The 15,254-nt window shown below is 55.0% G+C and overlaps 7 protein-coding genes across 7 annotated transcripts; 6 read left to right on the forward strand and 1 right to left on the reverse strand.

Annotated features, from left to right (window-relative positions):
- Positions 1-20: 20 nt before the first annotated feature.
- On the forward strand, positions 21-2,137 carry V1518DRAFT_421069 (peptide N-acetyl-beta-D-glucosaminyl asparaginase amidase A-domain-containing protein). The gene is made up of 2 exons (XM_066905135.1): positions 21-348; positions 395-2,137. The coding sequence occupies exons 1-2, from the start codon at positions 51-53 to the stop codon at positions 2,008-2,010; spliced, it is 1,914 nt and encodes a 637-aa protein (XP_066757858.1). The 5' UTR covers positions 21-50; the 3' UTR covers positions 2,011-2,137.
- Positions 2,138-2,517: 380 nt separating this feature from the next.
- Positions 2,518-3,639, forward strand: V1518DRAFT_421073 (uncharacterized protein). Its single transcript, XM_066905136.1, has 3 exons — positions 2,518-2,672; positions 2,731-2,764; positions 2,814-3,639. The coding sequence occupies exons 1-3, from the start codon at positions 2,621-2,623 to the stop codon at positions 3,334-3,336; spliced, it is 609 nt and encodes a 202-aa protein (XP_066757859.1). The 5' UTR covers positions 2,518-2,620; the 3' UTR covers positions 3,337-3,639.
- A 75-nt stretch (positions 3,640-3,714) lies between these two features.
- On the forward strand, positions 3,715-8,034 carry V1518DRAFT_421076 (Hydantoinase B/oxoprolinase-domain-containing protein). The gene is made up of 4 exons (XM_066905137.1): positions 3,715-3,855; positions 3,915-4,098; positions 4,150-4,154; positions 4,204-8,034. Exons 1-4 carry the CDS (start codon positions 3,781-3,783, stop codon positions 7,942-7,944), a joined length of 4,005 nt encoding a protein of 1,334 aa, XP_066757860.1. The 5' UTR covers positions 3,715-3,780; the 3' UTR covers positions 7,945-8,034.
- Positions 8,035-9,131: 1,097 nt separating this feature from the next.
- On the forward strand, positions 9,132-10,256 carry V1518DRAFT_421078 (nucleophile aminohydrolase). The gene is made up of 3 exons (XM_066905138.1): positions 9,132-9,381; positions 9,441-9,511; positions 9,568-10,256. The coding sequence occupies exons 1-3, from the start codon at positions 9,338-9,340 to the stop codon at positions 10,203-10,205; spliced, it is 753 nt and encodes a 250-aa protein (XP_066757861.1). The 5' UTR covers positions 9,132-9,337; the 3' UTR covers positions 10,206-10,256.
- Positions 10,234-11,543, reverse strand: V1518DRAFT_421080 (WLM domain-containing protein). The gene has a single exon (XM_066905139.1). The coding sequence runs from the start codon at positions 11,462-11,464 to the stop codon at positions 10,436-10,438; it is 1,029 nt and encodes a 342-aa protein (XP_066757862.1). The 5' UTR covers positions 11,465-11,543; the 3' UTR covers positions 10,234-10,435.
- A 155-nt stretch (positions 11,544-11,698) lies between these two features.
- V1518DRAFT_376559 (uncharacterized protein) lies at positions 11,699-12,688 on the forward strand (the record flags this gene model as incomplete). Its single annotated transcript, XM_066901548.1, has 1 exon — positions 11,699-12,688. One exon carries the CDS (start codon positions 11,699-11,701, stop codon positions 12,686-12,688), a length of 990 nt encoding a protein of 329 aa, XP_066757863.1.
- Positions 12,689-13,096: 408 nt separating this feature from the next.
- On the forward strand, positions 13,097-14,626 carry V1518DRAFT_360914 (Dbl homology domain-containing protein; the record flags this gene model as incomplete). The annotated part of the gene is made up of 4 exons (XM_066901209.1): positions 13,097-13,306; positions 13,359-13,850; positions 13,904-14,345; positions 14,394-14,626. Coding segments are annotated over 4 exons (1,377 nt in total), but the record flags the coding sequence as incomplete, so codon positions are not given.
- Positions 14,627-15,254: the final 628 nt, after the last annotated feature.

Below are 15,254 nucleotides of genomic sequence, written 5' to 3' on the forward strand. Positions count from 1 at the left end.
GTGTTGTCGCACCAGCTTCGCGCGTACGCAAGCCTCTTCTGCAACGAATAATGACCTCCTGCGTCCCGCGTCCGCCAGTGCCCAGCGCGTCGCCCCCTCGCTCCCGTATGCGCTGGCCGGCGCTCATCACCTTCGTGGCGCTCGCGCTGCTTCTCCTGCTCGGACTGCCGCGTCACGACGCAGGAGTCGTCCCCGCGATCACCCCCAATGGCCTCCTTGCATCTGCCACCGCACCGCCCCTCGAGGTCTTCGAGGTCTACCAGGCACCGACTCCTCCCGGCACCCTCGTCCACTCCGCCGTGCTCATGCGCCACGTCTTTGCGTTCTCTTACGGCAAGCCTTTCGTCGGTGAGTGTTGACACACCTCCTGCGACGCACCCACACTGACCTGCAGGCCCCTATGAGCCTCCGGCCGTCGACTTCACCCACGTGTACGTCTCCCTCTCCACAACCTCTGCCGGGCGTCAATTTGACCGCCTCGCGCTGCTCTTTCTCGGCGACTCCGAAATCTGGCGCACCTCTACCGCAGAACCCACGCAGAACGGCATCCACTTCCAGTACACCAAGGATGTCTCCCGCTTCCGTGCATTGCTCCTCCAGTCGCAGACCCTGGTCTTCGAGCTCGGCAACCTCGTTGACGACACCTACACCGGTCTGTTCGACATGGTTTTGACCGCCCAGTTCTACAACTGTCCCGAACAGGCCGAGCTGCATGCCACGACGATCACCCCGATCTCCACCCGCAGCGGCGCACTCGGCAAGCCTTCTCACTATGTCCTTCCCCAGAACCGTGCGCGCGAAACCATCAAATTTCCTGCCACCGTCTACAAGGCGATCGCACTCGTCTCCGCCTCCGGGAACGCCGCAGAGGAATTCTGGTATACCAATGCTGTCTCAAAGTACAAGAACTCGTACCCCGGCGGCACCTTGGACGGCCGCGGGCCGCATCGCGAGATTCAAATTTTTGTGGCCGGTCGCCTCGCCTACTCGACCTTTGTCTTTCCCGTCATTTTCACCGGCGGCATCTCCCCAGGGCTTTGGCGCCCGATCGTCGGCATTTACGCCTACGATCTGCCCATGTACGAGGTCGACCTCACACCCATGCTGCCGTATCTCTGGGATGGCGCCGAGGTCGAAGTCAAGATCGACTCGGGAGATCCTGACGAGGCCAGCGTCGGTAGCAACTGGATCGTCTCTGCCAACATTTTCTCCTGGGAGGGCGACCTCCAGGGCTCCGGCGCCGTGCTGGACTGGAAAGTCGACCCATTCCAAACCACCAGCAGCGCAATTCAAAGCGCCGACAAAGACGTGCTCAACATCACAACTTCGGCTGCACGTTCTGGCTTCATTCGCAGCCGGTTGCAGTTTGGCCCTAATCACGAGCCCTCCGAGTACGCGATGCAATGGACCATTTCCTCTGACAATTTCCAAATTTACTCCGATTCAGGCAAGCGACAACTGGTCGACGCGTCGATCCACATCAAGGAGTCCTCCACCGTCCTCGGCGAGCGTTCCGCCAGCTACCCGCTCCAGGTTGACTCTATGTACGACTTCACGCCCTCCCTCTACATCAAGGCGGTTCTATCTCACGGCATAGTGGAGGACACTCGGAGCGCCGATATCGCCCTGCAGACACACCAATCTGGCAACGCCTACTACCTCGCCCGCGACGAAAACGGCAACGGCCCCTTTGGCGGCGGCTCCACCGACCAGGCATACGAAAAGCTACGCGGAAATGCGCAGTACTGGCGCAACGTGCGTGCCGTGAACGGCAGAGTCGTTCGCGATCTCGAGATGAGCCACAGCGGCAACGATGACGCTGACATGGTGGTCACAGAGCTTGAAACGGATCAAACCATGTCTTCCCCAAATGCGCAGGACTTTATTCCTGCCTGTATGCTTGCGTATGATGCGCAGTTCGCGACCGCTGACTTTACCGCGGCCGACGCTGACGGCGGTGCGCGCGAGTGCATTCGTCGCATGCTCGGTCGGCGTCCCTTGTTCTTGTAGATTTCATCTATCTGGCGTTGCATATTTATCTCGGCGCCTGGTGTTTATATCTTTACTGGCAGTTAATGGATTATTACTACTCTTCGGCAAGGTCGCGAGAGCGTGCCAAGCCGTTGGGAGAAGTGCGATAACGCGTGTGCGCCAGCTGCGGACCGCCAGGGTCCCGGCAAAGCCCTCTCGCCGCCGCCCGAAGCCCTGTGCAACGCCAGGGTTTTCTCCGTCGGCCTATTCTCCGTTCATCTCACGGCGATCCGGCGTGCGGTCGTACTACGGAGCAGCAACAGACGGAGGCGCAGCAGCACAGCCATCCCGCGGCAAGGACCACTGTGACGTCGTCGCCGTCGTGGCTGTGCCATTCGCGCTCACGTGATGTTCGTAGTTGTCCCCGGGATAGCATCACTACGTATAGTATAGTGATACTAACTGTCCCGGTGCTGGGCGTACCCGCCGCTCTGTCGGCGCTTGTTGGTATCCGTCCTCCTAACCGGCCGCGTCTACCTTCTCTGCCTTTCTCTCCGCTCTTCGGACCCGGATATATAAGCACTCCCAGTCGTGCGCCACTTCGCACATTCTTTCCAGCTCGTCTTCTCGCACACATACAATTCTTGATATGTCCCAAGGTGGCAACGGTTCTCAACCCCCCGCGCCCTCTGTTCCCTCGGGTATGTTTGCCGCGGCTCCGCTTGCTGTGGGGCAGCATTGACTAACCTTCTTCTCCAGGATGGCTCGCCAAGTTCGATAACAACTACAAGACGTATGTCAATTGGCATCTACTCTTTCTGCTCTCTTGCTAACTTCTGCAGATACTACTATGTCGACTTAGCAACCGGTCGCTCCCAGTGGGAAATGCCCACCGGCGCCAGCGGCAACCCGCCACCATACTCGGCCCAAGGTGGTGACCGAAATTACGGCCAGCAGCAGTATCCTCAACAGGGCGGTTATCAGCAGCAATACCCCCAGCAGTACCCTCAGCAGTATCCCCAGCAGGGTGGCTACTATCCCCAGCAGCAGCCGATGTACAACCAGCAATACGCGCCGCAGCAGCCCGTACAGCAGCAGCAGAGCTCCTCTGGGCGCCGAATGGGTGCAGGCACAGGCGCCGCGCTCGGTGCAGGCGCGGGTCTCTTGGGCGGTGTGCTCCTCTCGGACATGCTCACCTCGCACCACGGCTTCGGCGGTGGCTTTGGCGGCGGTGGCTTCGGCGGGCCCGGGCCTGACTTTGGCGGGCCCGGCGGTCCCGGCGGTCCCGGTGGCTTTGACGGCGGCTTCGGCGGCGGTGGTGACTTTGGCGGTGGCGATTTCGGCGGCGGTGGTGGCGGTTTCTAAAGCCTTGCCGTTCGGTTCGGGAGTAAGGCTGCTTGAGCTCGTTCCCTCGTCCTATTTTCTGCTTCCGCGTTTGCATCTTGGATTTCACCTCAATTCATACTATTCGCTAATTTTGCTCTACAATTGTCTTTTCGCACTTCCTCTTCGAGTGCACATGTTTTGATCGCTTTTTATTTGCTGTCGCACGTCGCCCAATTGTGTTTTGTTTGTTGTATACTATGTGGCGTTGTTTATGTTTTGGGGTAATGCTTGTCGACTCAGCGCACGTTGCATAACGGTAATACATGATATGTACGTTGCAAATTACGTAGTTCGTGCGATGCCCGGTAAAGTTGATGAAGCTCACCCACTAAAGTGAATGTCCCAACTTCGCTACATGCCCCGCTGAGTACTCGATGCGACTGCTGCCCCGCGGACGACCAAACACAGTGCTACCCTGGCTCAATGGCTACCGTCACCTTAACCGAGCCGATGAAAGAGTTCACACCCGTCGCTGGTGGTATCAAAATTGCAATTGACGTACGTCCAACGTCCCGGCAGCCCAGCGAGGTCAATCACAGCTAACACACTGAATACAGCGCGGCGGAACATTCACGGACTGCATTGGCTCACACCCTGATAAGCCTGATGTTGTCATCAAACTACTCTCGGTTGACCCACAGAACTATGATGATGCACCGCGCGAGGCAATCCGGAGGGTGTTGGAGATTTACACCGGTGCGAAGATTGGAAGGCATGACAAGCTCGACACATCGTTAATAGGTACGTTGATCCTGGAATAGGCGTTGGACAATCGAACTGAGACCTGAGCAGATTCCGTGAGTGAATACACAAGCACAGGCATGCAATGGCGTGCTAACCAGGCAGATTCGAATGGGCACTACCGTGGCTACCAACGCCCTGCTCGAGCGCAAGGGCGAACGCTGCGCTCTCGTCACGACACGCGGCTTCGGCGATTGCCTGATCATCGGCAACCAAAGCCGTCCGAAGATCTTCGATATTGCAATCCACAAGCCCGAGGTGCTCTACAAGACCGTCGTCGAGATCGACGAGCGTGTCACACTCGAGGACTACACCGAGCACCCGGATAAGTTCAAGACCTCGGATATCGCCGGCGACACTGCTCTACGGGTGGGCTTGTCTGGAGAGGTGGTCCGGGTCTTAAAGGCGCCGGAGCATGAGCAGGTGCGCAACGTACTGCAGGATCTTTATGATGACGGGTTTCGCAGTCTGGCGGTGAGTCTCACACACTCATACACCTTCCCGGACCACGAGCGCATCATCGGCACCATCGCAAAGAAGATCGGGTTCGCGCATATCTCGCTCTCCAGCGAACTCATGCCGATGATCAAACTCGTCCCGCGCGCAACAAGCGCAACCGCAGACGCGTACTTGACGCCGGAAATCAAGAAATACATCTCAGGCTTTGAGCAGGGCTTCAGCGGTGGCCTCGGCACCGCGTCCGCGATGAGCGGCACGGGAACACGGTGTGAGTTTATGCAGTCGGACGGCGGCCTTGTTGACGTGAACTCGTTCTCGGGGCTCCGCGCAATCCTGTCCGGTCCCGCCGGTGGCGTCGTCGGGTATGCGTTGACGTCGTACGATCCGCACTCCAAGATTCCTGTTATCGGCTTCGACATGGGGGGTACATCTACCGACGTCTCACGCTATGGTGATGGCAGATATGAACACGTGTTCGAGACGACCACTGCAGGTGTCACGATCCAGAGTCCGCAGCTCGATATCAACACCGTGGCTGCTGGCGGCGGCAGTCGTTTGTTCTGGAGAAACGGGTTATTCGTCGTCGGCCCCGAGAGCGCGAGCGCACATCCTGGGCCGGCGTGTTACCGCAAAGGCGGTCCTCTGACCGTCACCGACGCCAACCTGCTACTCGGTCGTCTTGTACCTGAGTTTTTCCCTAAGATTTTCGGACCGCACGAGAACGACGGCCTTGATATCGAAGCGTCTGAGCGGCTGTTCATGGAGCTCACCGCCACAATCAACGCCGAACTTGGGCCCGGCCACGAAATGAGTGTCGACCAGGTCGCCCACGGCTTCATCAAAGTTGCTGACGAAACCATGATCCGCCCAATTCGCGCGCTGACCGAGGCAAAGGGGTACGACACCTCCAAGCACCGCCTTGCTACGTTCGGCGGTGCGGGTGGACAGCACGCGGTTGCGATCGCAGAGGCGCTTGGCATTTCGCAGATTCTTGTGCACAAGTATTCGTCTGTCCTGTCCGCGTATGGAATGGCGCTTGCTGATGTTGTGCAGGAGGTGCAAGAGCCAAGCTCGCTTGTGTTTAATGACGTTACGGAAATGTCGTTTGTGGACAGGTTTGACGCGCTCAAAATGAAGGCTGCGCAGGCGCTCTACGATCAGGGCTTCACCGACGACAATATTGAGTATGAGTTATATCTGAACATGAGATATCAAGGAACGGAATCTGCGCTTATGATTATCAAGCCGGCTGAAGGATGGGATTTCAAGTCACCGTTCATTGCACACCATATGCAGGAGTTTGGGTTCATTCTCCCCAACCGCGATCTCATTGTCGACGATGTTCGCGTCCGCGGCATCGGTAAGGCGTTCCAGCTCAGCGAAGAGAGCGTTGACGAGCAGCTCAAGACGGTGACGACTAAAGCCGTGAGCACGAGTAAGGCTTCGTTCAGAAAGCAAGTGTACTTCCAAGGCGGACGCATGAATACGCCGGTTTACAAGCTTGAGAACCTTGATATTGGTAGCAAGATCACCGGGCCCGCTATCCTCGCCGACGGCACACAAACAATCGTGGTGCCGCCGCTGACCTCGGCCGTGATGCTCAAGACGCATGTGATTGTCAACATCGGCGACGAGGCGGGTAAGAAATCTGCAACAACGGAAAAAGTCGATCCTATTACGCTGTCTATCTTCGGTCACCGATTCATGGCTATCGCGGAGCAAATGGGGCGTGCGCTGCAGAAGACAAGTGTGTCGACCAACGTGAAAGAACGACTTGATTATTCGTGCGCGTTATTTGACGCTGACGGCGGACTCGTTGCGAACGCGCCACATTTGCCCGTGCATCTGGGATCAATGTCGACTGCGGTTAAAACGCAGGCGAATCTGTGGAAAGGAAGACTAAAGCGCGGCGACGTGATTGTATCGAATCACCCCACGACTGGCGGCACGCATTTACCGGATATCACGGTGATCACGCCTGCTTTCCATGACGACAAGATTGTGTTCTATGTTGCCTCGCGTGCGCATCATGCAGATATTGGTGGTATCTTACCGGGTTCAATGCCACCCAACTCGCGCGAGCTGTACCAGGAAGGTGCGGCTATTCTCAGCGAGAAGCTTGTATCCGAGGGTCATTTCGACGAGGAACGGATCACGCAGCTCTTGCTCATCGAGCCTGCAAAGTACCCAGACTGCTCGGGTACGCGGTGCTTGCTCGACAACATTAACGATCTCAAGGCACAAGTCGCGGCAAACCAGAAGGGCATCAACTTGATTGACACGCTGATCGAAGAGTACGGCGAGGACGTGGTGCAGTTCTACATGATTGCGATACAGACGAACGCGGAGTTGTCGGTGAAGAACTTGTTGAAGAAGGTTAGCTTGCGGTTTGGCGGAAAGACGATGAAGGCGGTGGATTACATGGACGACGGATCGCCGATATGTTTGAAGGTCGATATCAACGGCGACGATGGCACTGCAGTGTTTGATTTCAACGGCACTGGACCTGAAGTCTACGGCAACACGAACGCCCCAGAGGCGGTCACATACAGCGCGATCATATACTGTCTGCGCTGCCTCATCACGGAAGATATCCCGCTCAATCAAGGCTGTCTCAAACCTGTCACCGTGATCATCCCCAAGAAATCCTTCCTGAGCCCGTCGCCTAATGCGGCGGTGGTCGGTGGCAACGTGCTCACAAGTCAGCGCGTGACCGACGTCATCTTCCGTGCTTTCGAAGCCTGTGCCGCATCACAAGGCGACTGCAACAACCTGACCTTCGGTATCGGTGGCAAGAGCGAGGTCGATGGCAAGATCACTCAGGTGCGCGGGTGGGGATACTACGAGACGATCGCCGGCGGTAGCGGCGCGGGGCCGTCGTGGCACGGCACTTCCGGCGTGCACACTCACATGACCAATACGCGGATTACTGACGCAGAAATTTTTGAAAGGAGGTATCCTGTCATCTTGCGCGAGTTTGCGATCCGTAAGGGCTCTGGCGGCGAAGGGCAATACCGCGGCGGCGACGGCGTCGTGCGTGACATCGAGTTCCGCGTGCCCGTGCAGTGCTCTATTTTATCCGAACGCAGGGTATACCACCCCTATGGTCTCGCCGGCGGTGAGGAGGCCGCATGCGGTCTGAATCTGTGGGTACGGCTTATCGATGACGGCAAGGGGAATAAAATCGAGCGAGTTATCAACCTCGGGGGTAAGAACACGGCTGCGATGGCGGCGGGCGAGAGAATTATCATCCAGACGCCAGGCGGCGGCGGGTACGGACCGTCGCATCTTGATGCGGAGGAGAATGGACGCAAAATCGATCCGCGGAGTACGTGGAGGGGACAAGGTAGCCTGGCGAACTACGTCTCAACGCAGGAATCCAACTAGCCGCATATCTGATGCACTTGGAATACATTTATGATCTCAACAGCACATTTTACAATATCATCAAACGAAATAGTATGCAAAAGAGAGTGGCAGAATAATATTTCAAAAGATATAAACCGGCCATTCCAAAAAAGAATCTCGGTAACGGGGAATTGAACCCCGGTCCCCCGCGCGCTGTCGCTATTAGCAACTTGACAGGCGGAAATTCTAGCCACTAAACTATTACCGATTGTTGAAAATTGGGCTCTCACAGTCCATGAGCACTGGCCAACAAATCAGAAATCAGCGCTTTAAGGTTGTAAATGCGACGCGATGTGTATGCAGATATTTTTATTGCGACTTTGAACTATGTTCGACGTTCTGTCCTTCAGATTTTTCTCTGATGTCGAAGACGACAACTATGTTCGCTGCACGAACATTTTTTGATCGATATTATAGTGAAATCCCTGATGACTTGCTTACTTTGCGAAAGGCAGTCTGTTTTACGAAATCCCGACCAACGGAGTTAATGCTGTGCTGACAGTCACTGACAGACTTTGTCAATGACTTCTTGTCGTTCTGCTAGTACCAACTGATAGGTACTTCATCTGAGGATGTTACAATGAGCTTCGAAAGGTTTATCATATGGTGCTTTGCTTGATATAATACAACTGTTCAAGAACTTGAATTGCGAGTCTCCATAGTCTTCATTCCTGTTGATTAGCATTCCAAAGGACCACGGCATGGCCCGAGTTTACTATATTCCGCGGCTTGTTTACTTCTTTTTTATTTTCTTTTGCGCACCTTAAGCTGACTTGTTTTCCCGTTTGATCGTGTGAACGGTTTTTTGGGGGGGCGGATTTGAGGGGTTGACGATCCAGCAATGGGTTTCCTCCTCCTTTCTGCCCTTTTATAGATGACAAGGCAGTGTAGTCATTGCGCATAGAGCTATGTTCGCTACTATTACATATTCTTTCCTGTTGAGTGTTGCTCTCTTGAGGGCAGTCTGAAGTTATGACTTTTGTCCGATTTCGGAGTACGCTGGGGTAAGACAGTGAGTATCGATATATCTGTTCTCAGAAATTGTAGATTATTTTCGTCATAGTGGGTTTGAAATATAGAACAACCGGTTTAATATGTGAGGCGGTGGTGGTTGAGGTATAAATATAAATGTTCGCGATGACTCGCGAGGGCGCGGCTGAGTTCATCCAAGGTCTTCTACACGAACGTTGAGCAGATCACCAATTTCACGTCCGCTGTCATCCCCACCACCCTACTTCTTGTCTGTTCCGTACGACATCCTTCACCGTGTGATCTCCGATCTACCCGAATTTGCTCCGAGGATCACTGAAAGCCGCGCATCGCGTCGACAAATTGAAACAAACAGGATTCATACACACATAGAGCCCACACAATGGCTGATAGATATTCGTTCTCGCTGACAACATTCTCGCCAAGGTAAGTGGATAATATGTGGATGGCTGATGGATTGGCCGATAAGCTGACGATGCGTGTAGCGGCAAGCTTGTGCAGATCGAGTATGCCTTCCAAGCTGTGAATCAGGGAGTTACGTCGCTGGGGATCAAAGGTGTGTTGTCGCGAGACCGCATCCACCGCGTCTGCAAAATGCTAATTTGCGCGTAGCATCAAACGGCGTTGTACTTGCTACAGAGAAGAAATCGGCTTCAGAACTGATCGACGCGACCTCGCTGGAAAAGATTGCCAACATCACGCCCGACATCGGCATGGTCTACAGTGGTATGGGCCCGGACTTCCGCGTGCTGGTCGACCGTGCGCGAAAGTCATCCCACACGAATTACAAGCGCGTATATAACGAGTATCCGCCGACACGGATTCTCGTGCAGGACGTCGCGCGCACAATGCAAGCTGCGACGCAGTCCGGCGGCGTGCGGCCCTACGGTGTGTCCCTGCTCGTCGGCGGATACGACCATGACAATGGGTTCTCGCTATACCAGGTAGACCCCTCTGGCACTTACTTCCCATGGCTTGCGACTGCAATCGGCAAGGGCAGCACTTCTGCAAAGACCTTCCTCGAGAAGCGATGGACGGACGATCTCGAGCTTGAGGACGCAATCCACATCGCTCTGCTGACCCTGAAGGAGTCGATCGAAGGCGAGATGAACGGAAACACCGTTGAGATTGCAATCATCGGACCTACAGCAGATCATCTGCTTGGATTCGAGGGTGTCAAGAACGTGGAGGGCCCACGTTACCGAAAGCTGAGTGCACAGGAGATAGACGATAGACTGGATGCCCTTTGAGGGAAGTCTACATGTCATAGGATATGAATGCATGCCATATTGTTTAATTCAGAGAGTCCATTAAAAACATTGGCGATAAAACGCAAACCTGCCGCCACATTTACTGGCCAACGCCTATGAAAAGCCACAAAAATGCAATAATCAAACAAATGCTAAACCAACTGAGCCTGATATAGTCAAACAACCAAACCAAATCAAGCCAAGCCAAACCAAGCCAAACCAAATGATTATCACTTCTTTTTTGCAGGCTTTGCTGCAAAGCGCGCTTCAGCAGCGCGGAGCATAAGCTCGCGCGGAGAGAGTCGCCTGATATCCTCCGTCGTGGTAATGCCGACCTCGCTTGCTGGTTGCGACTCACCGCTGCCAAGAACAAATGACCCGCCTTCCCAACCACCACTGTCCTGGTAATCTTCTTCATCATCTAGTTGTGATGTAGCTGGTTGGTACACCTCCTCGGTCGAGAGTACACGTGCGCCCTGCTTGTTGAAGGGATCAAGCGCTATCACCTCGCGCTCCAGCTTCTTGGTCAACTCCCAGAACGCAGGCGGGTGGCCAGGCGAGTACACATTATGCGCAAGCTCATGGCATAACGTCTTCCGAACAGTGTTGTAGTCGCGGTATCCGTCGTAGGTGTCTGTTCGCAGACGGAGCTCAATGACCTGGCCCATGTTCCTGTTGAGTCCCAAGGTCTTGCCATCGTGCGTCGTGTGTGACGCCGGATCCATCTCCGTGAGCACAGGCACTGACCACTTGTACTTTGTCATGATCGCGCGCACGCCGCGGTCATCGCGAAGGCGCTCGAGGAACTCAAGCGACCGCTCGGGATTTGGTAGGAAAGGTAGCGGCACGAGCTTGTGGAACGTGTACTGCTGCGCGTCTGCCGCGCCAGGCGCCGCACGCTTGTTCACGGTCTTGGTCGGATCAAACAAGAATCGCGGCGGTGGTCGGACCTTTTGCTTCTTCGGCACGAGCAGCGCCACAATACTAGCCAGAGCGGGCTTCGTGCCGATGAGCATCAACTTCGCGGGCTTTTTATCCAGCGCTGCGAGAGTAAAGAAGTCGGAAAGTGGCAGGTCAGAATCAGCGGGCTTCGCGAGGCCATGCTTGGGTATGAGCAGCTTCTGGTATGACGGAGGTACCTCTGTCAGCTCCTCGAGTTCGGTTTGGAGATCGTGCACCGTTGCGTCGGCGGGCAGTTCGATGTCGTAATGCGAGCCGGCGTGGGATACGGAAAAGCTAAACTTATCGCCGCCCGCCATAGTTGCTAAGATTATAGAGACAGATGTGCCGTTGGAGCAGCTTGCCCGGGGAATGAGAAGAACCAGCCTTATATAGTGGGCGAAGCTGGCGGCGCTGGCAGAAGCACAAGGAACGGTTTACTAAGCCTCAGCCGTGTCATCACGTGGTCAGCCGCAACAGATGTGGTACACGTGATGCTATCTGGTCGCGCTCTAAGAGCCGACTCGATGAACGAAGTCAATCACAGCAATGCAATGTCGCTCTACAAGCCAGCAGGGTCTGCGAAGAAGAAGAAGCAGATTAATGTTTCTTCGTCATCGTCACTTGGTCTCGCGAATGAGCTTTCTGCGCTGAAGCAGCAATTCGCACGCGAGCGCGAGACTGGTGGGAAAACCAAGCACGCGGGCCCGTCGGTAACTACTGTCACGAGCTCCTCCGGTGTGCGCACGCTCAACCGACGCAAACGTACATGGCAGAGTGCGACTGACGATGAGAACACGAATAAAGGCGTAGCCACGCGCGATGCGAAAGACAGGATCGCACATGCCGCGGATGTGCACGCAGCGACCGCGGCTGGGGCTGCTGATGCCGTCTCAGCGGCTCTGGAGAAGAAGGCAAAGACATACGATGCTATTAAAAAAGGCAAGGTACGCGGGGCGATGGATTCTGCGTTAGACGTAGAGTTGATATCACCCGTCTCCGGCTCCTCGAGCGAAGAAGAAGACAGCGATCAAGATGACGCTGCGACGCGCGATGGGGACGATGACGAGATGGTCGAGTATACCGACGAATTTGGCCGTACCCGCACCGTATCCAAATATCTATTATCAAAATACACCGTCATTGATGAGGGCGCCGAGAAAGCAGCCAAGGCACTACGACCGAATAACCTGATCCGCGGCGACTATATTCAACATGAAGCTTTCAAGGGCGACGAGGATGCCATGCGCGCGATCCTCGAACGCGACGACACTATCGGCCTTGACGTGCACTTTGATGCGGACAGAGAAATCAGAACACTTGGCACCGGGTTTTACAAATTCAGCAAGGACAAGGAAGAGCGGGAGCGGCAGATGAGCGAGCTCAAGAACATGCGCGAGGAGACGATGCAGCAGGCCGAGCGCAGCAAGGATATAAGGCGACAATGGCAGGAACGCAGGGATGCGAGAAGGGAAGTGATAAACCTAGCCAAGCGCGCAAAGGAAGGCCGGAATTGGCTTGATAAATTAGTGACGAACGGGTGATGAGATGTTGACACGCTGAATTGCAAATCGGCCTGGGAGGGCGCGGCGTGGACCCTTAATACCCCACACCCCCCCATCTCACTTGTGATTTCCCCGGACTTGTGCGCGCACTCCCGAAAGCTATATCCTTAGCATCTTCAATCAGCCGGCATGGCTGCGAGGCTCTTTGGTCTACGATTCGAGCCGGCGCGAAAACTAGACGTCACGGTCACTGGCACTTCAACAGTTGAACTCCGACCCACCGGCAACGACGCTCTCGACTCTGCACTTCACAAGATTACAGACCGCATAGATTCAATTCTGTTTACAAATGGCACGGCAAGCAGAGAGTCTGCAGTGTCCACGTCTACAGAGGTCGAGGCCGACGGCGTCGGCCTCGACGACGACGACGACGACCTCAAGTCTGTAAGCGAAGCAAGCACCGTGTCGAATCTCAAGTTAATCCGCGGCGTCAACTCGGACTATGGTTCCGCGATTTCTCTCAGCAGTGGCGGTAGCATTACGCGGCTCGATCTGTCGAGTGCCGAATCAATGCGTGCGCAGCGCCGCAAGATGTGCGTCGAGGAGTTCATCACAAGCGAAGAGGCATACGTCAGCGGGTTGCGTATTCTCATCAATGTATTTTAACCTTTATCAACGAGAACATGAATTAAATGCTGATTTTATTAAGACCTACTTTGCCACATCCCCGGCCGGTCGCACATATGACATTTCAGCAGGGCTGTACGGCAGCGCGCTTGAGCTTCTCGAATTACACCAAGACATCCTATGTTCTCTGTATTCTGTGTTTCCTACACTCTTCGCGCCGAGCTGCGTATACTCGGGCACGTTTCTACGAAAGAAAAAGAAACGCGACTCTGGCGTCAGCGCGCATAGTCTAACAGACGCATCTTGGAAACCGCCCGCGATCGATACGACGTCGCCGATTGTCGCCAGCACCGTTGGCGGCATAATTGCGCGCAAAACGAGACAGATTGCGATCTATGAGAAATATTGTCTGTTTTACAACTCTGTGATCGAGGTACTCAAAGCGTGCGCGGCTGAGCAGGTCTCGCATGATCGGTGGCAAGCGACGTGGTCGCGTGCGACGCAGAATATTGCAATGGCGACGCAGTCACGAGATAGGCATGCGGATTTGTCGTTTTCGTCGCTCGCGATATGGGTATGTGATAGGAGTAGTTGAGTGCATGAAGGAACTAATAAGGGTGCGTCTAGCCTACCACTCGCGTCATGAAATATCGCCTTCTCCTCGAGGAGCTCTGCCGGAACACACTACACGACGACTCACCCAGCGATCTCGCCTCTCTCGAAGAGAGTCTGTCTTCAGTCAAGGCTAGCCTTGTTCAGCTCGATGCATCTCAGAGCACTGAATGCTCTCGCAATACAAAGGCATCATGTCGTGATTTGTGGAACAGGCTCGTGTTCTTCAGCACGAATACTGTGACCCAGTCAACTGTCGGACCGTCTTTCCCAGCAGAATATCTTGGTCCCGCGATACTATGCGGTGCGCTACACACGTGCTGGATATCGTCAGACACCGAGAACTTGTGGGTTGAGTACTTTGCCGCGTTCTTGTTCAAATCATATCTCGTTCTAGCCTCTGGCGAAAGGAGTGATCGGTATCTCGTGAAGTTCATGATCCCATTGTGCTGCGCGCGTGTGGACTCTGCCGCCGGCGAAGACGTGATCCCGTTCAACAAGAAAGAAGACGCAGAATGCCGACTCTTTGCCGCCCGTCCTCTCGCCGGTACCACCTCGTTCAAAGTATCGTTCGAGCATGCATTCGCGATTTACGAAATTCTCTTGACCACCATGAATAGCGTCGAGTGCGAGACGTGGGTAGATCAGTTGTCGACGCAAATATGCGCGTGCGGAGGAGGCTGCGCGTATGACTTTATGTCGTTCGATATGTCACGCATGCGTGAGTTCGGACCGGGGAGTTCAGTACCTCGAAGGATGCATGCGGTGAGACGGTGTGCGGAGCGCCACGGCGTGCAGAGCAGCGGGAGTGGATCGTCATTTGTGCGGAAGCAGCAGCGGAAGCAGACCGAGAAGAAGATACGACGGGTGTCAGACGGACACGGCGGCAGCGGCGGCGGCGGCGGCGGCGCAAAGGGAAGAGTCGTCGTTGAGATTGAGCACTTTGCAACGCCAAAGAACGCTGTGGATGCTACTTGCGGAGACACTCCTACCGAGGAGCAGCCTTTATTATCGACCTCGCCTTCTTCTTCGTCGTCTTCGTCATCATCTTCTTCGACGACGTCGTCAACGTTGTCGACAATCGTACCTGTCGAGACAACGCACTCCGTACAGTATTCTCCTCTAACTATGGGTCCGCTATCCGCAGATTCGAGTACGACCACGAGCACCCAAAGCAGTGTTTCACACGAGCCGCAGAGGATCGCAAATGTGTGCGTGAAGCTGCTGGACCGAGAACGGATCGAGCGGTATCTCGGATATCTATGGAGCCGCACTGAGCTTCCTCTGGTATCCCAGAACTTGTTAGACAGTACCGAAGACAGCAGCAACAACAACAAGCGCGCGGGTATGACCACAGCATTGAACC

The sequence above is a fragment of the Limtongia smithiae genome, assembly GCF_038497785.1.
Source record: "Limtongia smithiae strain NRRL Y-17922 unplaced genomic scaffold V1518scaffold_11, whole genome shotgun sequence".
Taxonomy (NCBI): Eukaryota; Fungi; Ascomycota; class Lipomycetes; order Lipomycetales; family Lipomycetaceae; genus Limtongia; species Limtongia smithiae.

What these genes read in the sequence shown, in the direction of transcription:
- V1518DRAFT_421069 (XM_066905135.1), top strand. Translation starts at nt 51, where the DNA reads ATGACCTCCTGCGTCCCGCGTCCGCCAGTGCCCAGCGCGTCGCCCCCT. An exon ending in TTACGGCAAGCCTTTCGTCG is followed by an intron (nt 349 to 394) that starts GTGAGTGTTGAC and finishes ACTGACCTGCAG; the next exon opens with GCCCCTATGAGCCTCCGGCC.
- V1518DRAFT_421073 (XM_066905136.1), top strand. Translation starts at nt 2,621, where the DNA reads ATGTCCCAAGGTGGCAACGGTTCTCAACCCCCCGCGCCCTCTGTTCCC. An exon ending in CGCGCCCTCTGTTCCCTCGG is followed by an intron (nt 2,673 to 2,730) that starts GTATGTTTGCCG and finishes CTTCTTCTCCAG; the next exon opens with GATGGCTCGCCAAGTTCGAT. An exon ending in TTCGATAACAACTACAAGAC is followed by an intron (nt 2,765 to 2,813) that starts GTATGTCAATTG and finishes TAACTTCTGCAG; the next exon opens with ATACTACTATGTCGACTTAG.
- V1518DRAFT_421076 (XM_066905137.1), top strand. Translation starts at nt 3,781, where the DNA reads ATGGCTACCGTCACCTTAACCGAGCCGATGAAAGAGTTCACACCCGTC. An exon ending in GTATCAAAATTGCAATTGAC is followed by an intron (nt 3,856 to 3,914) that starts GTACGTCCAACG and finishes CACTGAATACAG; the next exon opens with CGCGGCGGAACATTCACGGA.
- V1518DRAFT_421078 (XM_066905138.1), top strand. Translation starts at nt 9,338, where the DNA reads ATGGCTGATAGATATTCGTTCTCGCTGACAACATTCTCGCCAAG. An exon ending in CTGACAACATTCTCGCCAAG is followed by an intron (nt 9,382 to 9,440) that starts GTAAGTGGATAA and finishes CGATGCGTGTAG; the next exon opens with CGGCAAGCTTGTGCAGATCG. An exon ending in TACGTCGCTGGGGATCAAAG is followed by an intron (nt 9,512 to 9,567) that starts GTGTGTTGTCGC and finishes ATTTGCGCGTAG; the next exon opens with CATCAAACGGCGTTGTACTT.
- V1518DRAFT_421080 (XM_066905139.1), bottom strand. Translation starts at nt 11,464, where the DNA reads ATGGCGGGCGGCGATAAGTTTAGCTTTTCCGTATCCCACGCCGGCTCG.